The sequence below is a fragment of the Talpa europaea genome (assembly GCF_964194135.1).
Source record: "Talpa europaea genome assembly, chromosome: 13".
Lineage (NCBI taxonomy): Eukaryota > Metazoa > Chordata > Mammalia > Eulipotyphla > Talpidae > Talpa > Talpa europaea.
The window spans coordinates 27,408,260-27,430,683 of NC_140080.1; the positions used below are offsets into that span (position 1 = coordinate 27,408,260).

General features: G+C 42.1%; 3 protein-coding genes across 5 annotated transcripts; 2 read left to right on the plus strand and 1 right to left on the minus strand.

Annotated features, from left to right (window-relative positions):
- Nucleotides 1-8,342: 8,342 nt before the first annotated feature.
- On the minus strand, nt 8,343-10,776 carry GDF9 (growth differentiation factor 9; the record flags this gene model as incomplete). 3 transcript variants are annotated; one of them, XM_084252233.1, is made up of 2 exons in its annotated part: nt 8,343-9,301; nt 10,407-10,776. In XM_084252233.1, the coding sequence occupies 2 exons, from the start codon at nt 10,774-10,776 to the stop codon at nt 8,343-8,345; spliced, it is 1,329 nt and encodes a 442-aa protein (XP_084108359.1). The 3 variants fall into 3 exon arrangements, with proteins under 3 accessions (XP_084108359.1, XP_084108358.1, XP_084108357.1); XM_084252232.1 differs by having other exon boundaries at nt 8,343-9,318; nt 10,403-10,776; XM_084252231.1 differs by having other exon boundaries at nt 8,343-9,321; nt 10,403-10,776.
- A 2,081-nt stretch (nt 10,777-12,857) lies between these two features.
- Nucleotides 12,858-14,042, plus strand: UQCRQ (ubiquinol-cytochrome c reductase complex III subunit VII). The gene is made up of 3 exons (XM_084252289.1): nt 12,858-12,889; nt 13,050-13,217; nt 13,854-14,042. Exons 2-3 carry the CDS (start codon nt 13,064-13,066, stop codon nt 13,946-13,948), a joined length of 249 nt encoding a protein of 82 aa, XP_084108415.1. The 5' UTR covers nt 12,858-12,889; nt 13,050-13,063; the 3' UTR covers nt 13,949-14,042.
- A 5,220-nt stretch (nt 14,043-19,262) lies between these two features.
- Nucleotides 19,263-19,976, plus strand: LEAP2 (liver enriched antimicrobial peptide 2; the record flags this gene model as incomplete). The annotated part of the gene is made up of 3 exons (XM_084252415.1): nt 19,263-19,319; nt 19,517-19,656; nt 19,940-19,976. 3 exons carry the CDS (start codon nt 19,263-19,265, stop codon nt 19,974-19,976), a joined length of 234 nt encoding a protein of 77 aa, XP_084108541.1.
- Nucleotides 19,977-22,424: the final 2,448 nt, after the last annotated feature.

Sequence of the window (22,424 nt, forward strand, 5' to 3'; positions counted from 1 at the left end):
GGCTAACCCACATGGCACAGCAGATCTCTCCTGTCTTGCCTGCTGCTCCCCTCAGCAGTGTATTTCAGTAAATTCATCTGTTCTGCTCCCCACTCTGTCTTTGGTGAATCCTCTCACCCCCACATCTCTGGTCTATACCCAGTTCTTGTATGGATAAATAAAAATAAATCTTAAATATATAAATATATATATGTAATGGGTATGCTTAGGGAGGTGGCAATATCAAGGTGGAGTTTAGAAGAGACTAATATAAGAAACTGTTGTACTGTCCAACAGAAATATGCATATAATATACCCAAATAAGTAAAATACATTAAAATATGATCACCATGTAATCAAAATAACAAATTAAGACACTTGCCCTTCTTTCTTTCATACTACATCTTTGAGCACTAGTGTATATTTTACATTCATAGCTCATCTCAGTTGTGACTAGCCACTTTTAAAAATCTTTTTTTAAAAAAAGATTTATTTATTTTATGCATACAAGAACTGGGATACAGGCCAGAGGTGTGGGGTTGAGAGGACTCACCAGAGACAGAGTATGCAGCAGAACAGGCAGATCTACTGAAAAATACTTCTGAGGGGAGCACCGAGCACAACAGGAGAGGTCTGCTGTGCCATATGGGTAGCTCCCTTGCCAGGGATCCAACTCTTGCTGCAGTGGCTGCAGGTAGTCTCATAGGGCATCTTAACCCCTTGCGCCACCAGGGAGGCCCACTTTTAAAAATCTTAACCCCATGTAGCAAATGAAACTATATTGGACAGTATCTCAATTATGGTAATAATGATAATGCACTTTGCCAAAATCTTTTTGCCAGACACTGTTCTAAGTACTTCACATGTATTAACTCATTTAATCCTCACAACAACCCTATGAAATAGGTGCTATTATTTGTCCCATTTCATCGAGGAGGACACTGGGTTCCAGAGAAGTTAACTCACTTGCCCAAAGTTACAGCCAAGGTGGTCCTAGAACTTCTACTTTTACTTATTTTATTATTTCCTGGGGAGGGTCTTCTCTCTGGGTTCTTTCTAGTATGATCTTGATGGGTGGTTAATAAACCAATCACTTCTCTACTGGGTTAACTTTTATTTAATTTGCATGCAGTTTTGTTGGAAAAGGACCTGATTAAGATTGAGCATTCTTGGAATCGAAGGGTTCGTGGTTCCAAGTGTGGCAAACTCAGTAAATCTCAAGATTTCTCAATCTTCACAACCTGCATTAGCCCTTTACAAATATTTCACAAACTAGCGATGGCCGAGGGCATGACCACAATGAAAAGTTGTAATCCTGATCGTTTTCTTCTCCAGCCGTTCAATGGTTTTCAAAGCTCATAACAGAAAAATTTCCTGGCATATGATGCAACAGAAGTGAGGTGTGTTAATCTTTCCTTTTGACTTTAATAAATAGTTAAACCTATTTTTTTCTTCTGTAAAGGAAGAACTCAATCCTAGAGGTTGTACTCAATTTTCCTGTAGTTAGGCAAAATTTCAGATTACATTTTAAAAATTCTTATCTAACAGCAAGATCACTTCAGCCTGCTTATGTAGTACCACCCTAAGTGTATCCCTACACAAAATGTTAGGATAAATGCTCACTGGTGGAATTTTGAGCAATAAAGTCTCCATTTCTGGTAGGTGATGTATTTTTCCTGGAGCTGAGTACATCAGACTCTGTTCCTAACCACACACAACTCCTGGCGTTCAATAAATATTTATTCAGTGAGCTAATTATTTCTGAGAAAGCCAAAACGACACCCAGGCACAGGCTGTGAACTTGTAACACTGCCTGCATTCCAATAAGGAAAGCCACCTGCATCAAAGACACTCTGCAAATGACTGCAAACTGTTCACACAGCGTTCTTATCTTCAACAATAAGATGTCCAAAATGTAGGGGTGACCTTTATCTACATATATCGAATTACTCAATTCTTCAACACAAATTGCATTACATAGAAGGCAAGATGAAGAAATACTCTGTCAGGGCCTCCCCGGTGGCCCAGTGGGTTGAGCGCAGCGCTGTGAAGCTGTCCGCAGCCTCTGAAGTGCGGGTTCAATTCCTGGCCGGCCAGGGAGATACCCACATGGCACGGCACTCCTCTCCTATCTCACCTGCTGCTCCCCTCAGCAGTGCTTTCAGTCCATCTGCCTGTTCTGATCCCCACTCTGTCTATGGTGAATCCTCTCACCCTCCCGCACCTCTGGCCTGTACCCCAGCTCTTGTATAAATAAAAATAAATCTTTAATAAAAAAAAATAAAAAGAAGTGAAAGAAATACTCTGTTAGGCCAACTATAAAAAACCTGTTCTTTTCTTTTTTTTTTAAGATCTATTTATTTATGCATACAAGAGCTGGGGCACAGGCCAGAGATCTGGGGGGTGAGAGGATTCACCAGAGACAGAGTAAGGAACAGAACAGACAGACTGATGGAAACACACTGCTGAGGGGAGCAGCGGGTGAGATAGGAGAGGTCTGCTTCGCCATGTGGGTTTCTCTCTGGCTGGTCAGGGATCGAAGTCATGCTACAGAGGCTGCGGATAGCTTCAAAGTCCGGTGCTTAACCCCTTGCGCCACCAGGGAGGCCCCTAAAAACCTGTTCTTTAAACAGACATTGGAGTAATGATGGTCTTACTAACAACTGAAGGCCCTTTCCAAAAACTGACTAGTAAAGGATAGTGCATGAGGAAGCAATTAACTACACAGAGATCCTTCTTGACTTCTCAATTCTGATAAAGGATTTAGTGCCTGAATCTCCTGGTTGTGTTGATTTTTCCTTTTAATTAGAGAATAGCTAGTGAATAATACAAAATACTTTTCTATTGTATCAACTCATTCTGCCAATCTAGACCTAAAATGCTTTGGGGACTGACATAATCTAAAAAATATTATAAATGTTTTAATTTCCCTTATTTTATGTTACAATGTCTCCAATATTGCAAGTTAAAATTGACCTTAAAATATTTATATAAACAAAGTTCTTCGATCTGAGCACTTTTATCACTTTTAACACTTTATATAACTAAGAATATTTCATCCTTTACCCCATGAAAAACCAACTTGTTCCCGCAGACTGTCTAAAACTGAGCTCTAAACCGGTGGCTGCTGCCCTTGAAGCTGATTAGTAAAACACAAAGTACTCAACATAACACAGAAGTTGATCTAAACTGATAAAGAGCAGGAAACTCAGAGCTAAAGGTAAAACCAGCTCCTGACATGCCTCCTTGTTCCCTCCCAAACTAAGGCACTCTTCACATTAGGTAACTGCCTATCTCATCTGGACTAAATACCAAAGTTGAAAGCACCTATTTGAGGGAGATGTAGTCTCATCCTTGAATTTCCAGATTTAAATCACTGTTGTCCTTTCTCATTTATTCTCTAAACTGGCAGCTTTTAAAGAGTAACCAAAGAAGGTTTCATATGGAAGAGGTAGTTGGGAGACAAGTATATCCTCCTCAATTGTGTGAAAAAGAGTATCTTTGAAGTTTAAATTTAGCAGCTATATCAGCCCTGACCTGAATATTAATAATGTCCAGTGAATGAAACTCGATTTACAAATAAAGCCTAAAGATAAGGAAAAAAAAATCAAGCTTATAACTCTTCAAACCATCATTATTCAGCATCAAAACACTATGGTAAAGTTTTAAAAAATAAGTTTAGAACTCACCATAAGGATGAACTACTTTTTGCTCCTAATTTTGGCATTGACTCTAATACTAAATAAAGTTCCATCAGAATTATCCCTTGGTTTTCTTTTCAAACCTTCAGATTTTAGATCACATTCCACATTTAACCACTGAACAAGTCCATGGAAGAAAAAACTTACAAACAACAAAACAAATTCCCTTGTTTTAAAAAAAATTGTATTAGTTAGGGTTAATTGGGTAACTATAAAGAATTCTTTAAGTTGGTAAATACTTCATGTGGTCCATTTGAAAGTAATCACATTTAAAGAACATTTATCTTTAAATAAGTTCTGCGCACTACTACCATTATTTGCGCCCTGTTCATTCCAGATATTTTTTTACTCCTAAGAATGAAAGATATAAAATCTTTGAAAAACTATTTATCTCAGATTTAATCACATATCAGCCTTATTTAGAGAAGAATGACTCCTTTGAGTTACACAAGATGGCCAAGTTATTTTGAATCTGGGCCACCAAAAATTTTCCTTTGATTTCAGTCTCATTTCTGGAAAATGTTTAAAAGATAAAAATCATGAGCAGATAATACGGCATTTACGTCAGTAAGTGCAGGTTTATAATATTTATGCAAGATAGCACCAGGAAACAATTCCATATATAGCAGCACCAGAAAGAATACTTAGGTATAAATTTTAACATTAAAAAGTACAAAACTTACACTCAAAATTATACAATGTTGCAAGAAAGATAAAAATAAAATGAAAAACACCCCATGTTCATGGGTTGCAAGAATTAATGTTAAGATAGCATTACTCCCCAAACTGATTTTCAGATTCAACACAATCCCTGTGAAAAATCCCAGCTAATTTCTTTGCAAAAATTAACAAGCTGATTCTAAAATTCATATGGAAATATAAAAGATCTAAAATAGCTAGTAATCCTGAAAAAGAAAAAAATAAAAGGAAAAATAAAACACCCGATTTCAAAACTTAATACAAAGCAATAATATTCAAGACAGTGTGGTACTGGCACAAAGACAAACGTAAATCAATGGAATAGAATTGAGAGTCCAGAAATAAACCCATACACATGCTTAAGTGATTTTCGAGGGTGCCAAAACAATTCACTAGGGGAAAACTGTCTTAACAAATGGCAATAGAACAACTAAATTACACATCCACATGCAAAAGAATAAACTCGAACCTCTCACACTACATACAAAAATTAACTCAAAGTGGATTAGAAACCTAAATGTAAAAGTTAAAATTATAGAACTCTTAGAAGAGAACTATACAGGAAAGTCTTCATTTCAGTGGACTTGGTAATGATTTCTTGGATATGACACCAAAAGCCCAGGCAACAGAAGGAAAAGAAATTGGGCTTCATCAAATTAAGGACTTTCGTGCTTCAAAGGACAGGGTAGGTGAAATGACAACTCACAGAATGGGAGAAAATATCTGCAAATCTTATCTGATAAGGGACTATATCCACAATATACAAAGAGATTTTACAACCCAATGATAAAATGATAAATGTCCCAATTTAAATAAAAGAGTTCTATCCCTGGCCAGGGAGTAGAACCACATGGCACAGCAGACCTCTCCTGTCTCGCCTACTGCTCCCCTCAGCAGTGTATTTCAGTCAATCTGCCTATTCTGTTCCCCACTCTGTCTCTGGTGAATCCTCTCACCCTCCACATCTCTGGCCTGCACTCCAGTTCTTGTATCCATAAACAAATAAATCTTTGGGGGAAAAAAAAGGACAGGCAATTTTCAAGGAAGATATACAAATGTTCAATGAGCACATAAAAAATGTTTATAACTAATCATTAGGGAAAAGCAAATCAATCTACAATGAGATACAACTTCGCATCCATTAGGATGGTTATATATTTTTAAAATCCACAGAAAATAACAAGTATTGGTGGCAATGTGGAGAAATTGGAATCTTTGTGCATTGTTGGTAGGACTGTAAAATGGTGCAGCTGTTGTAGGAAACAGTATAGCAGCTCCTCAGTAAATTAAACATAGAATTACTATATGAGACAAACAGTTCAAATTCTAGAAGTGAAAGTAGAGCCTCTTAGAAATATCTGCACACTCCCGGCACCGTTATTTAAAACAGCCAAAAAGTAGCAACAACCCAGTGTCCATGAAAATCGATGGATAAACAAAATGTAGTATATCCATACAAAGGAAATTATTTAGCCATAAAAATGAATGAAATTCAGATACATGCAACAAAATAGATAAATCTTGAAATCATTATGCTACATGAAATAAGTCAGACACAAAAGAAATACTGCCTACTTCCACTCATATAAGATACCTAGGTCATTCAAAATCATAGAAACAAAGAAAAAGAGTGGTTGTCAGGGCTGGAAAGAAGGGAGAATGGATCCAAATTATCAGTTTAGGATAAAAATTTCTGGAAGTGTGTGGTGGTGATGGCTGCACAACAATATAAATGTACTTAATACCACTAAATCAAACACTTAAACATAGTTGGGATAGTAAATCTTGTTAAATCTATTTTACTACAACAACAACAACACAAAAAAAAAAAAAATGAAAAGACAACCCATAGTACAGGAGCAAATACCTGGAAGTCATATCCAATAAGGGACTTGTATCTGGAATGTATAAGGAACTCTTCCACCGCCATAAAAATACAAATAACCCAGTTAGAAAAGGGCAAGGGATCTGAACATTTTTTCAAAGAAGATATACAAATAGCTAATAAGTATGTGAAAAGATGCTAAGCATCATAGTCATCAGAGGTATGCAAGTCAAGATGGAGAAACCCTCAAGCACTGCTGGTGGGAATGTGAACTAGTTCATTTGCTTTGGAACACAATCTAATAGTAAAAAATTCCAAATTAGCATGACCCAAAATTCTACAAGTTTACAGCAAAGAGAAACAAAAATATGTTCATAAAAAATTGTACATAAAAATTTATATATGAAGATTTATATTAGCATTATGCATAACAGTCCAAAGGTGGAAACAACCAAAATGTCCAACAAATGAACACATACACAAAATGTGGTATAGGCATACAGTGGGTTATCAGTTGGCCATAAAAAGAAACTGATACATGCTACCACACATATGAACCCTGAAAACTAAGCAAAAGAAGCCAGTCACAAAAAAATCAAACATTAGGGGCTTCCCTGGTGGTCTAGGAGTGAAGTCTCACAGCTATGACCGTAAAGGCCCCATCTCTGGCCAGGGAGCTAATCCAGAGCAAACCCAGAGGTCTGGCACAGCAGACCTTTCCTGTCTCACCCACTGCTCCCCTCCATAGTGCGTTTCAGCAGATCTGCCTGTTCTGCTCCCCACTCTGTCTCTGGTGAACCCTCTCACCTCCCTTATCCCGAACCTCTGGCCTATACCCCAGTTCTTCTACACATAAATAAATAAATCTTTAACAAAACAAAACAAATACTATGTGATTACATTCATATCAAGGTGCAGAATAGGGAAATCTTTAGAAAGATTTTGCTGCTTAGGGCTAGGAAGGAGGTGAGAGCGGGTAATAAACTAAAAAATACTGACTTGTACACTTTAAATGGGTAAATGATATGTAAACTCTATTAAATAAAGCTGGTTAAACAAAAAGGTCATTTACAACAATGAAAAGTACTTTTTGCATCTAGGAGTCACTTTTTGTAGATTTGAGTTTTAGCAGCTCTGAAACAGGAAATCACTACATCCTTCCTAACTTTGTGCCTAGGGCTCTCTCAAGGTAGATTTATTGACAACTCACATAAAAGCCCTCAGATCCAAACAAGGCCCCCTCTGTAATATAACCTAGTCACTGGCAGTTTATTTTAGCTGGAGCAGTCTTAAATCCACTGGAAAGAAATCTGTGGGGTGTTGTGATGAGAGCTGAGAGAAATTGGCACAAATGAAAAAGAAAAACAAAGAGGCAAAAAGGCTCCTTGACTTCCTTCCACAGGGTCAGAGGTTTTAAACATATAAAGAAAATACACTTTAAAATCTTGAACATTGTATTTTCTTGGAAAAATCTGCAAGGTAATTTCCTGTAAATAAATGGGGCCAATGTTACATTGCTTTATGTGAATAAACTGGTTTATACTAGCCATCTACAATTACTGAACACCCTAACACTACAGAAATAGGTTACATTGCATACTTTCAAATCCTAGTGAATCTTAATCAGGATTAAGGTAGAGAAGGTCGCCTTTCTTTTACTCTAAAAAAGTGGTTCAGCCTAGACTAGCTTTCAGACACACTACCTTTCCCTTCTAAATGCCCATTTAAAAGCAATCTTTAATAAAACACACGCTTCCATACACAGAACTGCCACTGTCAAGAATTTATTCATCCACTAAATTACACAACAGCATTGATTTATCTGTGCCATCCAAGATTTGTTATTTTTTCCCCCTCACATCAAAAACAAGACTCCCACAAAAAGGAAAAAAAAAATCATTCAGGGAAAAAAATTTAAAGCTCTTCAAAATAATCACATTTCATTTGCATGTGGAAATTAAAAAAAAAAAGCCAATAGTACCCCTTTACAGTGATAGAGGCCACAGAGGCACTCATCTATAACACATGCCGCATTATATTTAGAGATATGACAAGACACTTTCTCCTGAAGGCACAGATAGGCACATGGCATTTGCTTTGCCAGAGAGGTTCAAAGTCATAGTTTAGTGGACCCTCTGTTAACGACAGGTGCATTTAGTGGCTATCATATCTTCATATTCTTTATAAGCGATTGAGCCGTCGGGCTCAATGGTCAAAACACTTAAGGGGCTGTACTTGGCAGGTACACAGGATGGTTTTGGCACTGAGGAATCGAGCTTTTCATAGATGATGTTCTGCACCATGGTGTGAACTGGAGAACCATACCGATGCCCAACCGCCCTGGGACAGTCCCCTTTACAGTACCGAGGGTTGTACCTGTGTGGGGCCACAATCCAGTTGTCCCACTTCAGCTGACTAAAGCTCAGTCTGAATTCATGCAGCTCACACTCATTTTGAGGAAAGAGAAACTGTTTGAAGTATTCACTCAGATTGAAAGAAGCTGGAACCAGAGGCTTTTTCAAGTCAGAACTCAGAGTTTCCTTGTCTCTCCGGTGACGGGAAGATCTTACACCCTCAGAGGCCTCTTCTTCCCTGGAATAGGCAGACAGAACTCTCTTCTGGTGAGGACACTGTGAGGGTCTCCTTTTATGGTGGAGGGAATACCATCTGTGATAGGCCTGGGCACTTGTGTCGTTCAGATATAAAAGCAGGGAGGGGGGCGTAGGAAGAGTCAAGTTAAACGGACGGTCCTGTGCAGAAGGCCGCTGGTCCTTCATGCAGGTAAAATCTACAGACATGTGTATACTTCTCTTGTTGGAAGCCACTAAAGGCTGAAGGAGAGTGGTCACGTCAATCTCAAGCCATTTGTGTTTCTTTCTAAATTCAAACTGTGAGCTAAAAGTAAGTGAGTATGGAGCTCTGGGGAGAGTCTTGTTAGAAAATTCTGACTCTTTTATCATCAAGTTGCACAAACATTTAACAGCAGAGGGGAAAGACACTGAGTTATTGAAAGTATACAGCAAGACTGACTTGAGCAGGCGTTCAACAGCAGTAACACGATCCAGGCTAAACAGCAGGTCCACTGACGGAAGGGCTCCTGAGAAGAAAAACAATCTACTGGTAGAGCATGAAAACAAATCAAACATAATAGGATGTCAAGGAATAAGTACTTCGTAATATGCTTTCTTCCCTTCTCCCTCCCACCACCTTCCTCAAACCATAAAAAAGGAGGGTGGGGAGTTAGGAGGAAAACCAAGGTAATTGATACCGTAACTAATTCCCAGCAAATACAACTGGATATTTTATAACCATAAAGTCAAAACAGTACTGGTGGTAAATTAAAGCTACATGGAATCATTACAATTTAACGTTTTAGAAGGTGCCAAACATAGAGGAAATAAGGAAAGCAATAGTTTTCTCTTGGATAGCCTCTCAAAGGAAAACTATAATAAAAGATACTTAAGAGGCTTGTTAAGACAATAGTCTAAGGCTAATGGGCAGAGTCAATGAAGAAAACTTAATTGTCTGAGTTAATTTGCAGCACTTGAGATTGACAACAAATGGAGGCTGAAAAACCACTACAATAAAACAGGACATCAAGGAAGAAAAAAGGTTTTATATAGCCACAACAGACCTGTTCAATTAGAATGGTTTTAAGTCACACATTCATGAATATATTTTTTAAAGTACTTTCACACAACACTGAGCTTTTCAGATTGACTAACACTTTGTGCTTGTGAGGACCTGCTGTTCCAAATGGAAACTTAAGCTTTCCTCTCACAGAAAGCAACAACCAGGGGAAAACATCCTGTTTAACAAATCACACCAATAACTATGAGATACTGTGGCACACTTCCAGCTCAGCATTGGTAGGCTGGGAAAAATATGAACTGTAAGTCAAAATTTAGTCTGGATTTTATAACCTTGGGCAAGATGCTGAATTCAACAGTCCTTTTATGCTCAGCCTTTGGAGCCACTAAGTCTCTCCTCATTTGAAAATTCTATCATTTTAGCCAATCTAAACCAACAACGCCAATAGGAAGAAATGATAAAATCGAGTATTAGATTTGCTTGAATGTGGACACTGAGTAACACCAAGTAAAATGCAATTTAAGAAACGAGGCCCAGCTCCTGTCTGTAACTGAAAGGCAGAAAGCTCCATGATCTTCCCTCCACCCATCAAGCAATCTGTTCCTACACACCTGTCACCTGCTTGTGCTGGGCACAGGGGGTGAAGAGCCGAACAGTGTTGTAGAGGTGACTTCTGTTGGATTTAGGAATCCCCTCCTTGGTAGCATATGCCTTATAGAGTCTCTTCATGTAGCGCAAAGCTCTGGAGTCAGGTTGGAGCCTGGGGGCCCCACCTTGCCCATCATATAGAACCTTGAAGAGAGGGGAAAGGAGGCCAGATCTGCCCTTCCCATCTAGTGGCCAAGATTCGGCCCCAGATTCCAACTCAGAACTATTTGTAAGATGAGCATCTGCCCTAGAAGCCTGCAAACCAAGGCTAATGGAAAAACAAAGCCAGGCAAAGCAGTAAAACCAAAGAAAGAATTTGCTGGGAGGTGCCATGGCTTGGAAGAACTAGCAGGGAACACATTTCCCCACAGCGGTCTGCTTCCTAAAAGCCAGGAAGAGCCCCGTTTGATCTCTTAAATAAAATTTAGCTGTGGGTGGAATAGGGCCACTTCTGTAATCAGACCTCAAGGATACCTAGCTGAACTTTTTATCAGCTGTATATCACACAGCTGACAATGCCCTCGTTATCCAATTTGTCCTCATTAGATACAAACTTATTTGGTTATTTAGCTTTCCTCTCTTCCCTTTCGTGGCATTTATTTTAAATCTTTGAAATGGACAAGCTATATAGATGATCACTTAAGAGAAACTGAGGAATGATCTTCAAATAAAACCACCCATTCTTTGGGAGAGATAAGGATTCTTAAAATGTTCTGTAGGTGCTTGCTGAAACTTCCAAGGCCGGTGGAAAAGCTAACTAATAATTCATGATGATGCACAGATCTGTTGTATGCAATTGACAGGATTAGGTTTACTCTTCCTCTGACTTCAACCTCATCACCTTTCCCACTTTCAGGTGCTTAGAATAATTATTTACTGCAAGCTAATTTGGAGGGTGAGAGAAAGTCACAATTGGCATTGGGATTCCAGAGAGCAGAGAACTGTTAGGTTGCCACGTAGACTATGTACTTGGAATATTGCAATATGCTTTAAAAAAGGACACCACCTTTAACCTTACTCACTTAAAAATATATCTTGATGTCTTTGCTTTGCACATTCATTTATACATATTTTAGGTGAAAGTTTTTGCGATGCTGGCAGGTACTAGAAAATGGGAATTTTTTCAAAATAATCACACAACTAGTGGTAGAACTCACTGGGATATTTTTGTTCTTAACTGTTGTAAGAATTTATGTTCTTGCCTTGCAGCTGAGACTAGGCTAGAGATGATGCCTTAGACAAATGAGACAAAGGAGCACCGTGAAAAGCTGACATGAGGGGACCTCCAGGGCCATCATCCCGAAGGACACTATTTGCTGGGAAAAAGTCAACCCACACACAAAAAAAGAACCAGTGTGTGCAGTACCTCGGTTGAGAAAACTGAGTTATGTTTGCAAGATTTAAGTTCACTGCCCGCCGAGACTCACTTGCCCAAGGCTCGCAAGCAGGTGATACACACCCCCAAGCGCTGACGGACAGCGTACCCCCAAATTACATGTAGTCAGCAACGCCGTGAGCACATTTCCACACACACTGCATCGGGTAGAACCACCAGCCGGCGGCACAGGACGGCAGCAATCTCAAGTAGAAAGCACTTTCCGAAAACACAGAAACGCCTCAGAAGTCAGGTCCCTCGCCTCGGAAGCAGAATGGGAATCGTGGGCACCATGGCCACCCCGACCCCAGGTCAAACCCTCTGCGGGGGCACCTGGCTGCTGCCTAGATGGTCTCTTCCTCCTCCTCCCAACGCCAGTACCAGCCGCTCGGCAACTGCTTGCAAACATATTGCGGCCGAATTTGAGGGGGGAGGAAGGTTATTATTATTTTTTGGAAACCCTGCCAGTGGAGTCTAAGGCAGCGGCTGCCAGCAGAAGCCCCAGATCAGTGGCACAGATTTTGGTCCTGGGGTCCCTGACAGTCTGGAAAAACACCGCGCCCCGCTCCAGCCGCTGGGCCAGAAGCTGCAAAGCCTTGCGTTTGGCAGCCGCGCGGCGGCGCCTCCTCGGGCTCCGGGGCGCTCTCCGCCGTCGGGGAACTCGCCAGGCCCTAAAGGCCCCGCCAACGCGGCCCCCCAGTTTAGGGGGACCCCTTTCACGTCACCTCTTTGCCCCCCTCGGCGCCGACCACTTCCTGCGGCTCCACCGAAAGCGGGGAGCTGGGGGCTGAGAAGTGAGGAGCTGAGGGACGCTTCGGGGCCCCGAAGCCCGCTCAATCCCAGAGGCGGTCGCCGGGCCCACCCCCGCCCGGGCCCCGCCCACCCACGGGGTCACCGGGTCGGGGCACTTCTCCCCGGGACGGGGGGCAACGGCCCCCTCCCCTGGCGACCACGGGAAAGTGGTGTGCCCCGGAAGTGACTTCATGGCCGCCTAGAGCGGCTGCCGATCCTACCGGAAGTGGCGGACGGAGGCCGCTGGATCCCGCTATTGTGGAGGGCGAGGTGACCCCGGTGCGAGAGTGGGGCTCGGTCGCGCGGTCATGGTGGCCACTGGGAGGGTGGGGGCGCCGCCTGGGTCGCGGGGGGAGGAGGGGCGTCGGGAGGGCCTCTCGGGCTGGAGGCGGCGTGGGCTGGACTGAGCGGGTGACCGTGTCTGCTCTTGGTCCTGTAGGCACCGCCGCCACCATGGGCCGCGAGTTCGGGCATCTGACGCGGATGCGGCATGTGATCTCCTACAGCTTGTCGCCCTTCGAGCAGCGCGCCTTCCCGCACTACTTCAGCAAGGGCATCCCCAACGTGCTGCGCCGCACTCAGGCCTGCATCCTTCGCGTGGTCCCGCGTGAGTGCCCTGGCCCGGGGGGCGGGCGGGACGCCCCGCTGCAGCAGGCACTGGGGGCCCTTCAGCCAGCACTGGGCGGCGGGCGGTCACTGCAACCTGCTGTCCACGCGATTTCTCGCAGAATATTCTGACGGCCCTTGAGCTAGTCCCATCATTCCGCCCCCCTCAGATGTGGAATCTGAGTCACAGAGAAGTTAAGTGACTGGCCCAAGGTCACTCATGTGACTCCAACGTCTCCCTCTGAGTCATTTTTACCTACTTTTTTCTGAACGATGAACTGTTTTGTGTTAAATGTGCAGCAAGTGGGGGTGATAATTTTACAACATTGTGAATGTGCTGCAAACTACTGAACCCCATTTTAATGGTTAAACGGTGAGGTTCATGATATGTGAATTTTGTCTGTTATCTCATTAAAATATTTTAACATGTGCAGCAGGGGGGAAATGGAAGTTTTGGAGACAGAATTTCTTGGCTAGTCCAGGAAATAGGTAGACCATTTTGATCATCTGTAGGGTAAGAATAATGTAATCTTTCTTGGTTACCTGGTTTAAAAGTTGTTTCTTGAAATCTGGAGACAGGAGGGCAGAATCCTGGGCTTTATATATGCTCAATGCTGACTCTTTTTGACTTTTACAGCTTTTATAGGGTTTTACCTAGTCTACACATGGGGGACTGAAGAGTTTGAGAAATCCAAGAGGAAGAATCCAGCTGCCTATGAAAATGACAAATGAACAACTCACCTGGAAAATGGTTCCGTGTCACTGAAAGGCCCTTCTCTGGGAGCAGAGTCTACACTGTAGTGTCTTGAAGACACAATAAACTTCTCATGGGTGACACTTGTGATTTTGCCTTTTTGTGAGCAGAGTTCATGGTGTTTGTAACTGCTCATATTCAAGTTCATGAACTCCCTTCCCCAGAGTGAGTCATGAATACTTTTGGCTGTTCTGGGGTTTGATGAATGAATGAGGGTTGCCCCTTGTTCTGTAAGAAAGTAGCTGTAGCTATTCCTGCAGCTGCCCAGTTAATGAGTGGCATGGACTGTGAGGTAGAGTTGGCTCCTGACCTTCTACTCCCATAGTAACAAAATCTAGTAACTGTATTTTAATTTCTTTATGTTAAGCATTCCTTTTAGCTTTGCACAGATGAGCTCTTTTAAACCTCACAGCTTCCTTTGAAGTATCATTATACTCATTTTGCAGATGAGGGCAGAGACACAAAAACAGGATGTCATTTTCCCAAAATTACACAACTAGCAGATGGACTCTGCCATTCTCCCTAACATCAGCCTTCCTTTGTCTGAGGGGAGCTCAGATTTAAAAGGGCGGGGAAGAGGTGACCCTGTGGCCTTTAGAGTATTGTCTCCATGTACCAGGGACCAAATAGTGGTTTTAAAGTATGTATTGCCCATAAAGCTTAAAATACCCTCTGAGCTCTTAAGGAGAGTATTAACCCCTTTAAATTACCTTTTTAGTAGAAAAAGTACCTTTTCCCTCTCACCAGGAGGTGGCAGGGATAGGTGTTGGCAGGTTTATTATGCTTCATTTATAGAAACTTCTCATAAGGCACATTCTACTGGTCTTGAGCAATTTTAGTGTACTCAGGCTGTTATCTTCTAATGATGGCTCTTATCTTTTAGGAACCAAAATTAAAATACATCCCCCCAAAACTGGTGAGATAAATTGCATTGACTGTGTGGGAGGAAAAGGAGAAACAGCTGAATTTGACAAAGTTGAGGCCATACCCTTAAACTGTTACTTCTGTGTGATACAGGTAGGAAACCTGCATTCCTGAGCTCTGAATTTCTCCCCCATAAAATAGATATGTTAATACAAAGCCATAAGGCTCTTGTGACAGTAAAGAGTGATAAATGTCTGGCAGGGTGGTACAGGCTTAATCTGCATATATGATGAAAACTTCACTCACCAAACATCCCATGTTACTGTTTGTTCAAATTTATTCTCTATGCTTCCTGATCTGCAACATAGTTGGGTCTTAGACTCCTTTGAGAATCTGATGAAAGGCTTATGGACCTTGAAGAAGTTAAGGACCCATCCTTAACTTTGCATAGTTTCAACTGGTTCACAGGCCTTGTACTGCCTGACAGGCTACTGATCACTGTCTCCCTCTGATTCTAGCCCCAAGCTTCCTAGGAGAGAGGATGGCCACCGTCTTCCATTCTTGACTATATTTTCCCTTTACATTTTATTTCTTTGTGGTTCTTTGACCCCTTTGGAGATACTCTCTCAAAATCAAACTTACTGATTCTCAGCTCAGATTAGGCACTGAGCCTGTTGGTCGGAATCCTTTTTAATCTAGGAATAACTTCCTGAAAACATCCTGCTGTAAACTTCCATTGCTGAGCTTTTGCTTCTGGATAAAATTTGCAAAGGCTGCTTTTTATTTTTTTTTTTCCCTGGTCAGAGCAGATTTTATTGTGGTGCGGGCTGGCCGCCCCCGCCCCCCCCCCCCCCCCCCCGTGGCCCCCGGGAACGCTTACACAGCCCGCCAGCTCCCGAAGGGGCGGCAGCCAGCGGGAGCATGCGTGCGCGGCCTGGCCCAGGGCGGCGGGGTCCTGCAAAGGCTGCTTTAAGTCTGTCTGACCAAGGAACTTCTCTTGTTAACCTGGTGACACAGAACTTACCTGTGGAGAAGAGTACTGAGTTCAGTGCTGCTGTACATGGTAAGTGATTTGGGATCATTTTGAGAGATCATGCTATCTGTAGAAATCCATAAAGAGAAGGAAAATGGATCAAGTCTTTTAAGGAAGTAAGAGGGACTGCTGCTGTATGTGACAGCACCTGTCACCTAGCCACACAGAATCTCCCACCCCCAGTGTGGCTCCACCTACAGCTAGGACACTACCACTTGCTCATTTCCACTTCCTTGTCTTCAACCTTGTTCCTGCCCCCACAGAAGCTTTATCTCCGGGCTGCAAAGTGTGTCAATGGCAACTCTCCAGTCTGCCAACGTAGTCCCAAGATGTAGGACTACCTAGTGCAGGTCCAGAGGTCTGTGCCAGTTCCACCTAGGAAAAAAGTAAATACACTTTGACCCTTTGTTGAAAAGCTTTGCCTGGAAAAGTCTTTTTATTTCTGAATTTCTTCTTTTATTAGGCATTGCCAGCCCAGGAGCAGTGAAAGAGTTCCCAATTAGTGTAGAGCAGTAATGATTAACCTGGAATGTGTTTCCGATAGCTGCTTGTGTAGCTACACCATCTTCCATTTCATCCTAGATACTCAGAAGCAGCAAAATCCCTAGGGGCTTTATTGCATTATGAATATATAAGCTATCACATTTCTTCAGTCTCCTTTTCTTTTTGTAAACGAATACTTTGAACCCCCAATGTCAGTGCCTGAGAGGTCTTGGGGATCTATTCCCATATCATTGATAGAATGAGACTAAAGTCCAAAGAGGGGAAGGGCTGGGTTGTGGTCATTTACCTACCTATGTCCCAGGCTTCTATGCTTCAGCCAAGCATTCTTTCTCTTTTTTTTTGGTGGGACCCTCGCCGATGGCTGGGGAACAAACCGGCACTGCAGAGGCCACAGGCAGTCTTGTAGCCCAGCGCTCAACCGCTGCGCCACCAGGGGAGGCCCCCAAGCATTCTTTCTCATGGCTAAAATTGTTAAAAGTTTGCTTAGACCTTACTGTTGGAGGAGGTAACATATATTTGTTACAACCTTCCCCCCCCCCAAAAAAAAACCTGCAGAGTACCCATGAATTGAAAAAACTTTTTTAAAAATTTCATAGACCTTCACAGGTATGTAAGGGATGGCTGTGATCAACTACTATCACTTCAGCTTAATGTCTGGCTGCTGCATTGCTTTTATGTTTTGATATTTGCTTCATATTTAATGTACATGTGCAAATTATGTAAAATTTATACTAACTACCATTAGTATAGACATATATTGCTGTACTGTCCCTAAAAGTGGTTCCTTCCACAGGCAGTAACTTGGGTGGGCCTTTCGTGGTGGTATGTAAGATAGAGGCTCTAGCCACAAAGGCTAGGGATGAGGTGACCCTGTAGCCTCTAGGAGGTGTTGTCATGCTCATGACAGAAGGTCTTTGTCTCCCCTAAGCACAGGGACCCAGAACCTCAGGCTCTTCCTTTGGCTTTGGTATCGGCTTTATAAGTGCACACGGATGGCTAGTCTGATTTTGCTTGGAGTACAGGAAGGCACAGGAGGAGGATTAGAAGTACCCACTTTTCGAATGAGCAATTTCCAAATCCCATCTGGCACATCACTCTCTCCAGGCTAAAGGAAGACTGGCACTGAGTCCACAGGCCTAACTGGCTCTAGGACATCACGTTGCTCATTCTTTTGCTTACTAATCGGATTTGTGTTCTTACCCAATGTCCACTAGGTCACCACATAGTCTCTTCACCACTCCACAGAAGTTCCTGGTTAGGCCCCTCCTGGGAGTTGGTGGGAGTGGGAGGGTGGTCACTCAGTATCCAAGCTCAGGGGTAATGGGAAGAAGCAGCTAGTCTCATAACTTGCAAAAATCAAAACATAAAAGCAATGCAGCGGGCAGACATTACAAGCTGAAGTGATAGCAGTTGTCTACAGCTATCCCTTACATAACTGTGAAGGCATATGTCAGAAATTAAAAGTTTTTTCAATTCATGGTAGGTTGGCATTGTCTGCTTTTCAGTGTGTCTGATGTAATCACTGGCATTTCCTTTCAGACCTGGCTTTTTTGTCCTGGGAGGACAAGAACCAGGACAGAAAGATCTGTGGAGTCACACCCTGCCCAATCCCAGCTCTGAGGTCTACCATGCCACCCTCTAGTCCCCTGCAAGAGGACTGGCCACCATCCTGTTCCCCTTCAGACATACTGTTTTACTTTGGGGAACAGGTAGGCTCTTACCAAATATTCAACCTCTGAAGATGAGGAGGGAAGAGATACTAGCCGAGTTAACAGGAAGACACAAAGCAAAGAATCTTGCTGGTTTGCCTTCTTGGCTTATCCTTCCAATTCATAGGAAGGTCTAAAGTCTTATAAACCTTCTTAGAATTCACACATTTCCCCATGGGCATTTACTAAAATTCTCATGATTTAATGAGTACGCCTGAGTACTCGTGATTTAGGTACATTCCCATGTTCTAGGAACCTTTTACACTGATCAATGTTTTGGATGTGGGATATGTCAGCCCTATGCCTGCTTTCATGAGACTGCTGAAAGGATATGCTGTGTAGAAGGCCCCAGTCAACTTCTGGGAAGAAAGTCCATAATTCAAGGCTTGCAATCTGATTTATTACCACCACACAAGCTCTCCTCGTGATGTAGAAGCCCTGCTACCTCTTCATTCACAGCTTTAAAACAAACAGTAAACCTGCACTCATCCTACTCACCTGTGGTTCAAGTAAGTCCCACATCAGTCCTGACTGTCCTTCCCGTGAGAGAGGGCAGTTAGGCCAGACTTTGAACTTTCCACATTTGGGTTTCCAAGTCTTCTATATGATCTGGAGCAGATAACTAGAGCGATAATCCATCTATGTAAACAAGAGATCTGAGCACGGTAGACCATGCCTGCTGAAACAGCCTCCTATGGAAGGGAGATAAGGGCCTTATCCAGTTGCCTGAACACAATAAATCAGTGTTTCTTCCCTGGACAAGGCTCAAAAGGGGTCAACACTATTTCTGAAGACTTCATGATTAGTGTTCTGTTTTGATTAGGGTCATCTCTCTCAGCTATATTGGAATCAAAATAGGGCTAGGGGCCAGGTCTCCCTGAATGGCTTCATGACTTTCAAAGGGAAGGAGAAGGTAGTGGTGACTTTTGATAAAATGGGTAAGGGTCCAAGCCAACAACATAAATCACTCAAAGTCCAGGTGAGGGATCAGTAGATGCAATGACTGAAAGGCAGGCCTTGAGCACATTCCTCTGGTAGACATTAACTTATTAAATTGACCCTGATTGCAAATAGAAACTTTGTACCCGTCTCACCTGGCAACCATAAAAGAGGTGGATTTCAGTCTATAAAAGGAAACGGGAACAGCCCCCTGGCTTGCAGGATCCAACATCACCTGTCAAGATGTGGTACCTCAGATTCTTGGCAGTGCTCATGGTCTGCCTGCTGCTGCTGGGTCAGGTAAGGAAAGGATACCTATGTGCACGCGTTGGGAGGTGGTGGTGGTAGAAGGATAAACAACTTGAAAGCTAGACTCGGTCTTGAGAAATGGTTCCTCTGCTCGAGCCCTACAGCATCCTGGGACAGATCACTCTTGCATGCTATGCAGTAGGCGTCAGCTCTTCCATTCCTGAAATGTATTTGTCTTTACCCTACAGGCAGATGGCTCCCCAATATCAGAAGTGAGTTCAGCAAAGAGAAGGATGCGGAGAATGACCCCATTTTGGAGAGGGGTTTCCCTCAGGCCCATTGGAGCCTCTTGCCGGGACGACTCGGAGTGCATCACGAGGCTATGCAGGTACACCATGGACCTGGGAAGCAGGACTGGCACAGAAGCTTGGAAGTTAGGCAGAGGCAAGATCAGCACACAGAGAATAAACCTAAGAATAAACCTGGGGTGGTGGACTCCCTGGGCTGAGATGGGGAGCTCCCTGGAAAACCCTGCAGGGGTTAAGAGCCAAGAAGCTCCACAAAGATACCATGAATGATGTCTTGTTTAGGTCTGTCCAATATTAGATAAGAGTAAGGAAATGCAATGGAGGTAGCTACACCTGTCTTAAAAACCTCTTCTTTTCCCCTAGAAAAAGACACTGTTCCCTAAGTGTGGCGCAGGAATGATGTACACACCAGGGGGGAAGTGGACAGCACTCACCTACAATGCTCCGTTCTATGGAATATTGATTAACTGCATTTTGGCTGGAGACACGTGAAGCAATCTTGTGTTTTTAATATTTAAAAGACAGATGTATGCTTTAAACTGGTCTCTGTTTCTTCTTAGAATGTGGATATGTAGAGAAGCACTTTTCAATTTAGAGTTTATTTTTCTATGTGTACTATTAAATGTCTCAAATTGAAATGTCGGTAGTCTGGTATTCAAGTTTTGAAGGGTTCACTTTGTATACTGTAAGAAAAGACAGTGTTGCCTAATTAATTCTGGAAAATGTAGTGAGAACAGTTGTTTTTCCCCAAGAGATAGCACAATGTCTGGTCAGAGGCAAAAGTTTAGCAATAGCTATGTGATCGGCCTTGGCAAGTTGATAAGTGGGCACCAGACGCTCGCTCTTCACTCCATGTAAAAATTCTCCAGTGAGGAGTCAAAGGTGGGCCATGCTGGCACTTGCTGCCTGATGATGTGCCCAGTCTGTATGTTGCTGAACATAAGGCAGAATTGTAAGAAAAATCTAACTGAATAAAACAAATGCACACATCACCAAGAGCAGCAAAAAAAGATTTTTTGACCTGTGCAAAATCCCCATGGTCAGCAAGTTTAGAACTTCTGTAATCAGATGAGACGTGGATTTTTAGAGAAGAGTAGCAGTGCACCCTAAAATACAAAACATTACATGAACAGGGCAAAGTAAGAGTTGAAGAAGTGTAAAGAGCACAGTGTTTATAAACTTTAATACAGAAAATCTATTTGATATTTATTAAACTTAGTTTCTCCAGCTATGGTTTGGCATTATACAAAGCATCTTAATGACACAGAGTTAAAAAGATCTTTACAAATTGAAATGTGATACCCTTGTCTCCAAATATTTTAATTGCCATAAATTTGTTTAAAAATACACATTAAACGCATGTTTGACACTCTAAACTTTCTATAATCTCAATACCACAAAATACATATAATATACTATACAGATGTGGAAAAATCTAGTTAGTATATAATACTTTGCTCACCATTAACAGCTTTATTATGTGAAATGCACATACTGACTTAGAAATCCTAGCTTTTGAGCCCCAAAGTACCTCTGAAATTTTAATGTATTGCAACAAATAAAAATCACAGTATATAATTGAAATTTTGGTTGAAAATGTCAGATGCCTAAATATTTTGGATAAAAGAAATGTAAAACGAAGATTTGGATCATGTACAAAACAAAGGCATCCTATCAGACACTAACAGTACCTTTCTGCAGAATCAACAGGCTTTTATCAGTGGCGTTAGCTCCCCTCCAAAACCCTCCCCAAATATCAAACCATTATTCACCAAATAATTTTAATTTCAAATAAGATAAAAGAATTTTCAATAAATATATAAGCATTTCCATCCTCCATATACAAAATTTCTTAAAACCATTCAAAACGGAGGTTAGATAGAAATTTTCAGAACTGTGCTTACCAACCCCACATCTGGGCCTCAAAGGTGGTGCCTTTTTAGGCACAGCCAATTGGGCCAGTTCTGTTGGTGAGCCCTATCTCAGCCCACCCCACCCCGCCCCACCCCGCCCCACCCCAGTACTGTTGAATGCTCATGTCAATGATTTGCCAGGTGTGTGCATAAAGTTGTTATATGGGGACACTTCTTGAACAGCAACAACAAACTCAACAGTATGGATAATCATGGCATTGATTTGGAAGGCAGCATTTCCAAATAGATACTTTCCAGAGAGGAACACAGCAGGCAGAAAATTCCAATGGTTAAAGGCTGAAAAGAAACCCCACATGTAAGCAGGAAGATGTAAAACAGTATTACTAGAATTTCTGGGTGGGAACTTTTATCCATGCTCCTTTAGAGAGCTTTTTTTCTTTTTCAGAATGGCAATTTATCCTTAGCTGAGTGCTTAAATGGTGACAGGGAGAGGTCAATGCTGACATTCCCAAAAGTCAACTTCATTACATGATTATTTAAGGCCACTATTTTGGGCTGCTTAGAGATCTGTAAGACATGGTTTAGACTTAATGCCTTCTTCTGTGACCTAATTCCATAAAGAGAGAGAGAGAGAGAGAGAGAGAGAGAGAGAGAGAGAGAGAGAGAGAGAGATTTTGATACTTCACCCATCCCCTTTTCTGGAGGCAGTTATTTTTTTCATTAACCATAGGGCCCATCTGAGTAGAATCATCGTCTACTTGACCAACAATTAAAAACTTATTTCCTCTCACTTGCCAACGTGGTGCTAGGATCTAGAGGTCTACGCTGAATTTCTCTATTAGTGAATATGTGAAAGATAAGCTCAAACATGACCAATTTGGCCTCCTGTCACTAATATTACAAAGTCATTCAATACTTAGCTCATCTGTCATCTTAGATGTGCAGTATTATTTATTACTGGAAAAAAGTCTGCC

Bases quoted from the DNA above. Each gene is read 5' to 3' on its own strand.
- UQCRQ (XM_084252289.1), top strand. From the start codon at position 13,064: ATGGGCCGCGAGTTCGGGCATCTGACGCGGATGCGGCATGTGATCTCC. The intron at 13,218-13,853 runs GTGAGTGCCCTG...TGACTTTTACAG, and splicing joins CATCCTTCGCGTGGTCCCGC to CTTTTATAGGGTTTTACCTA.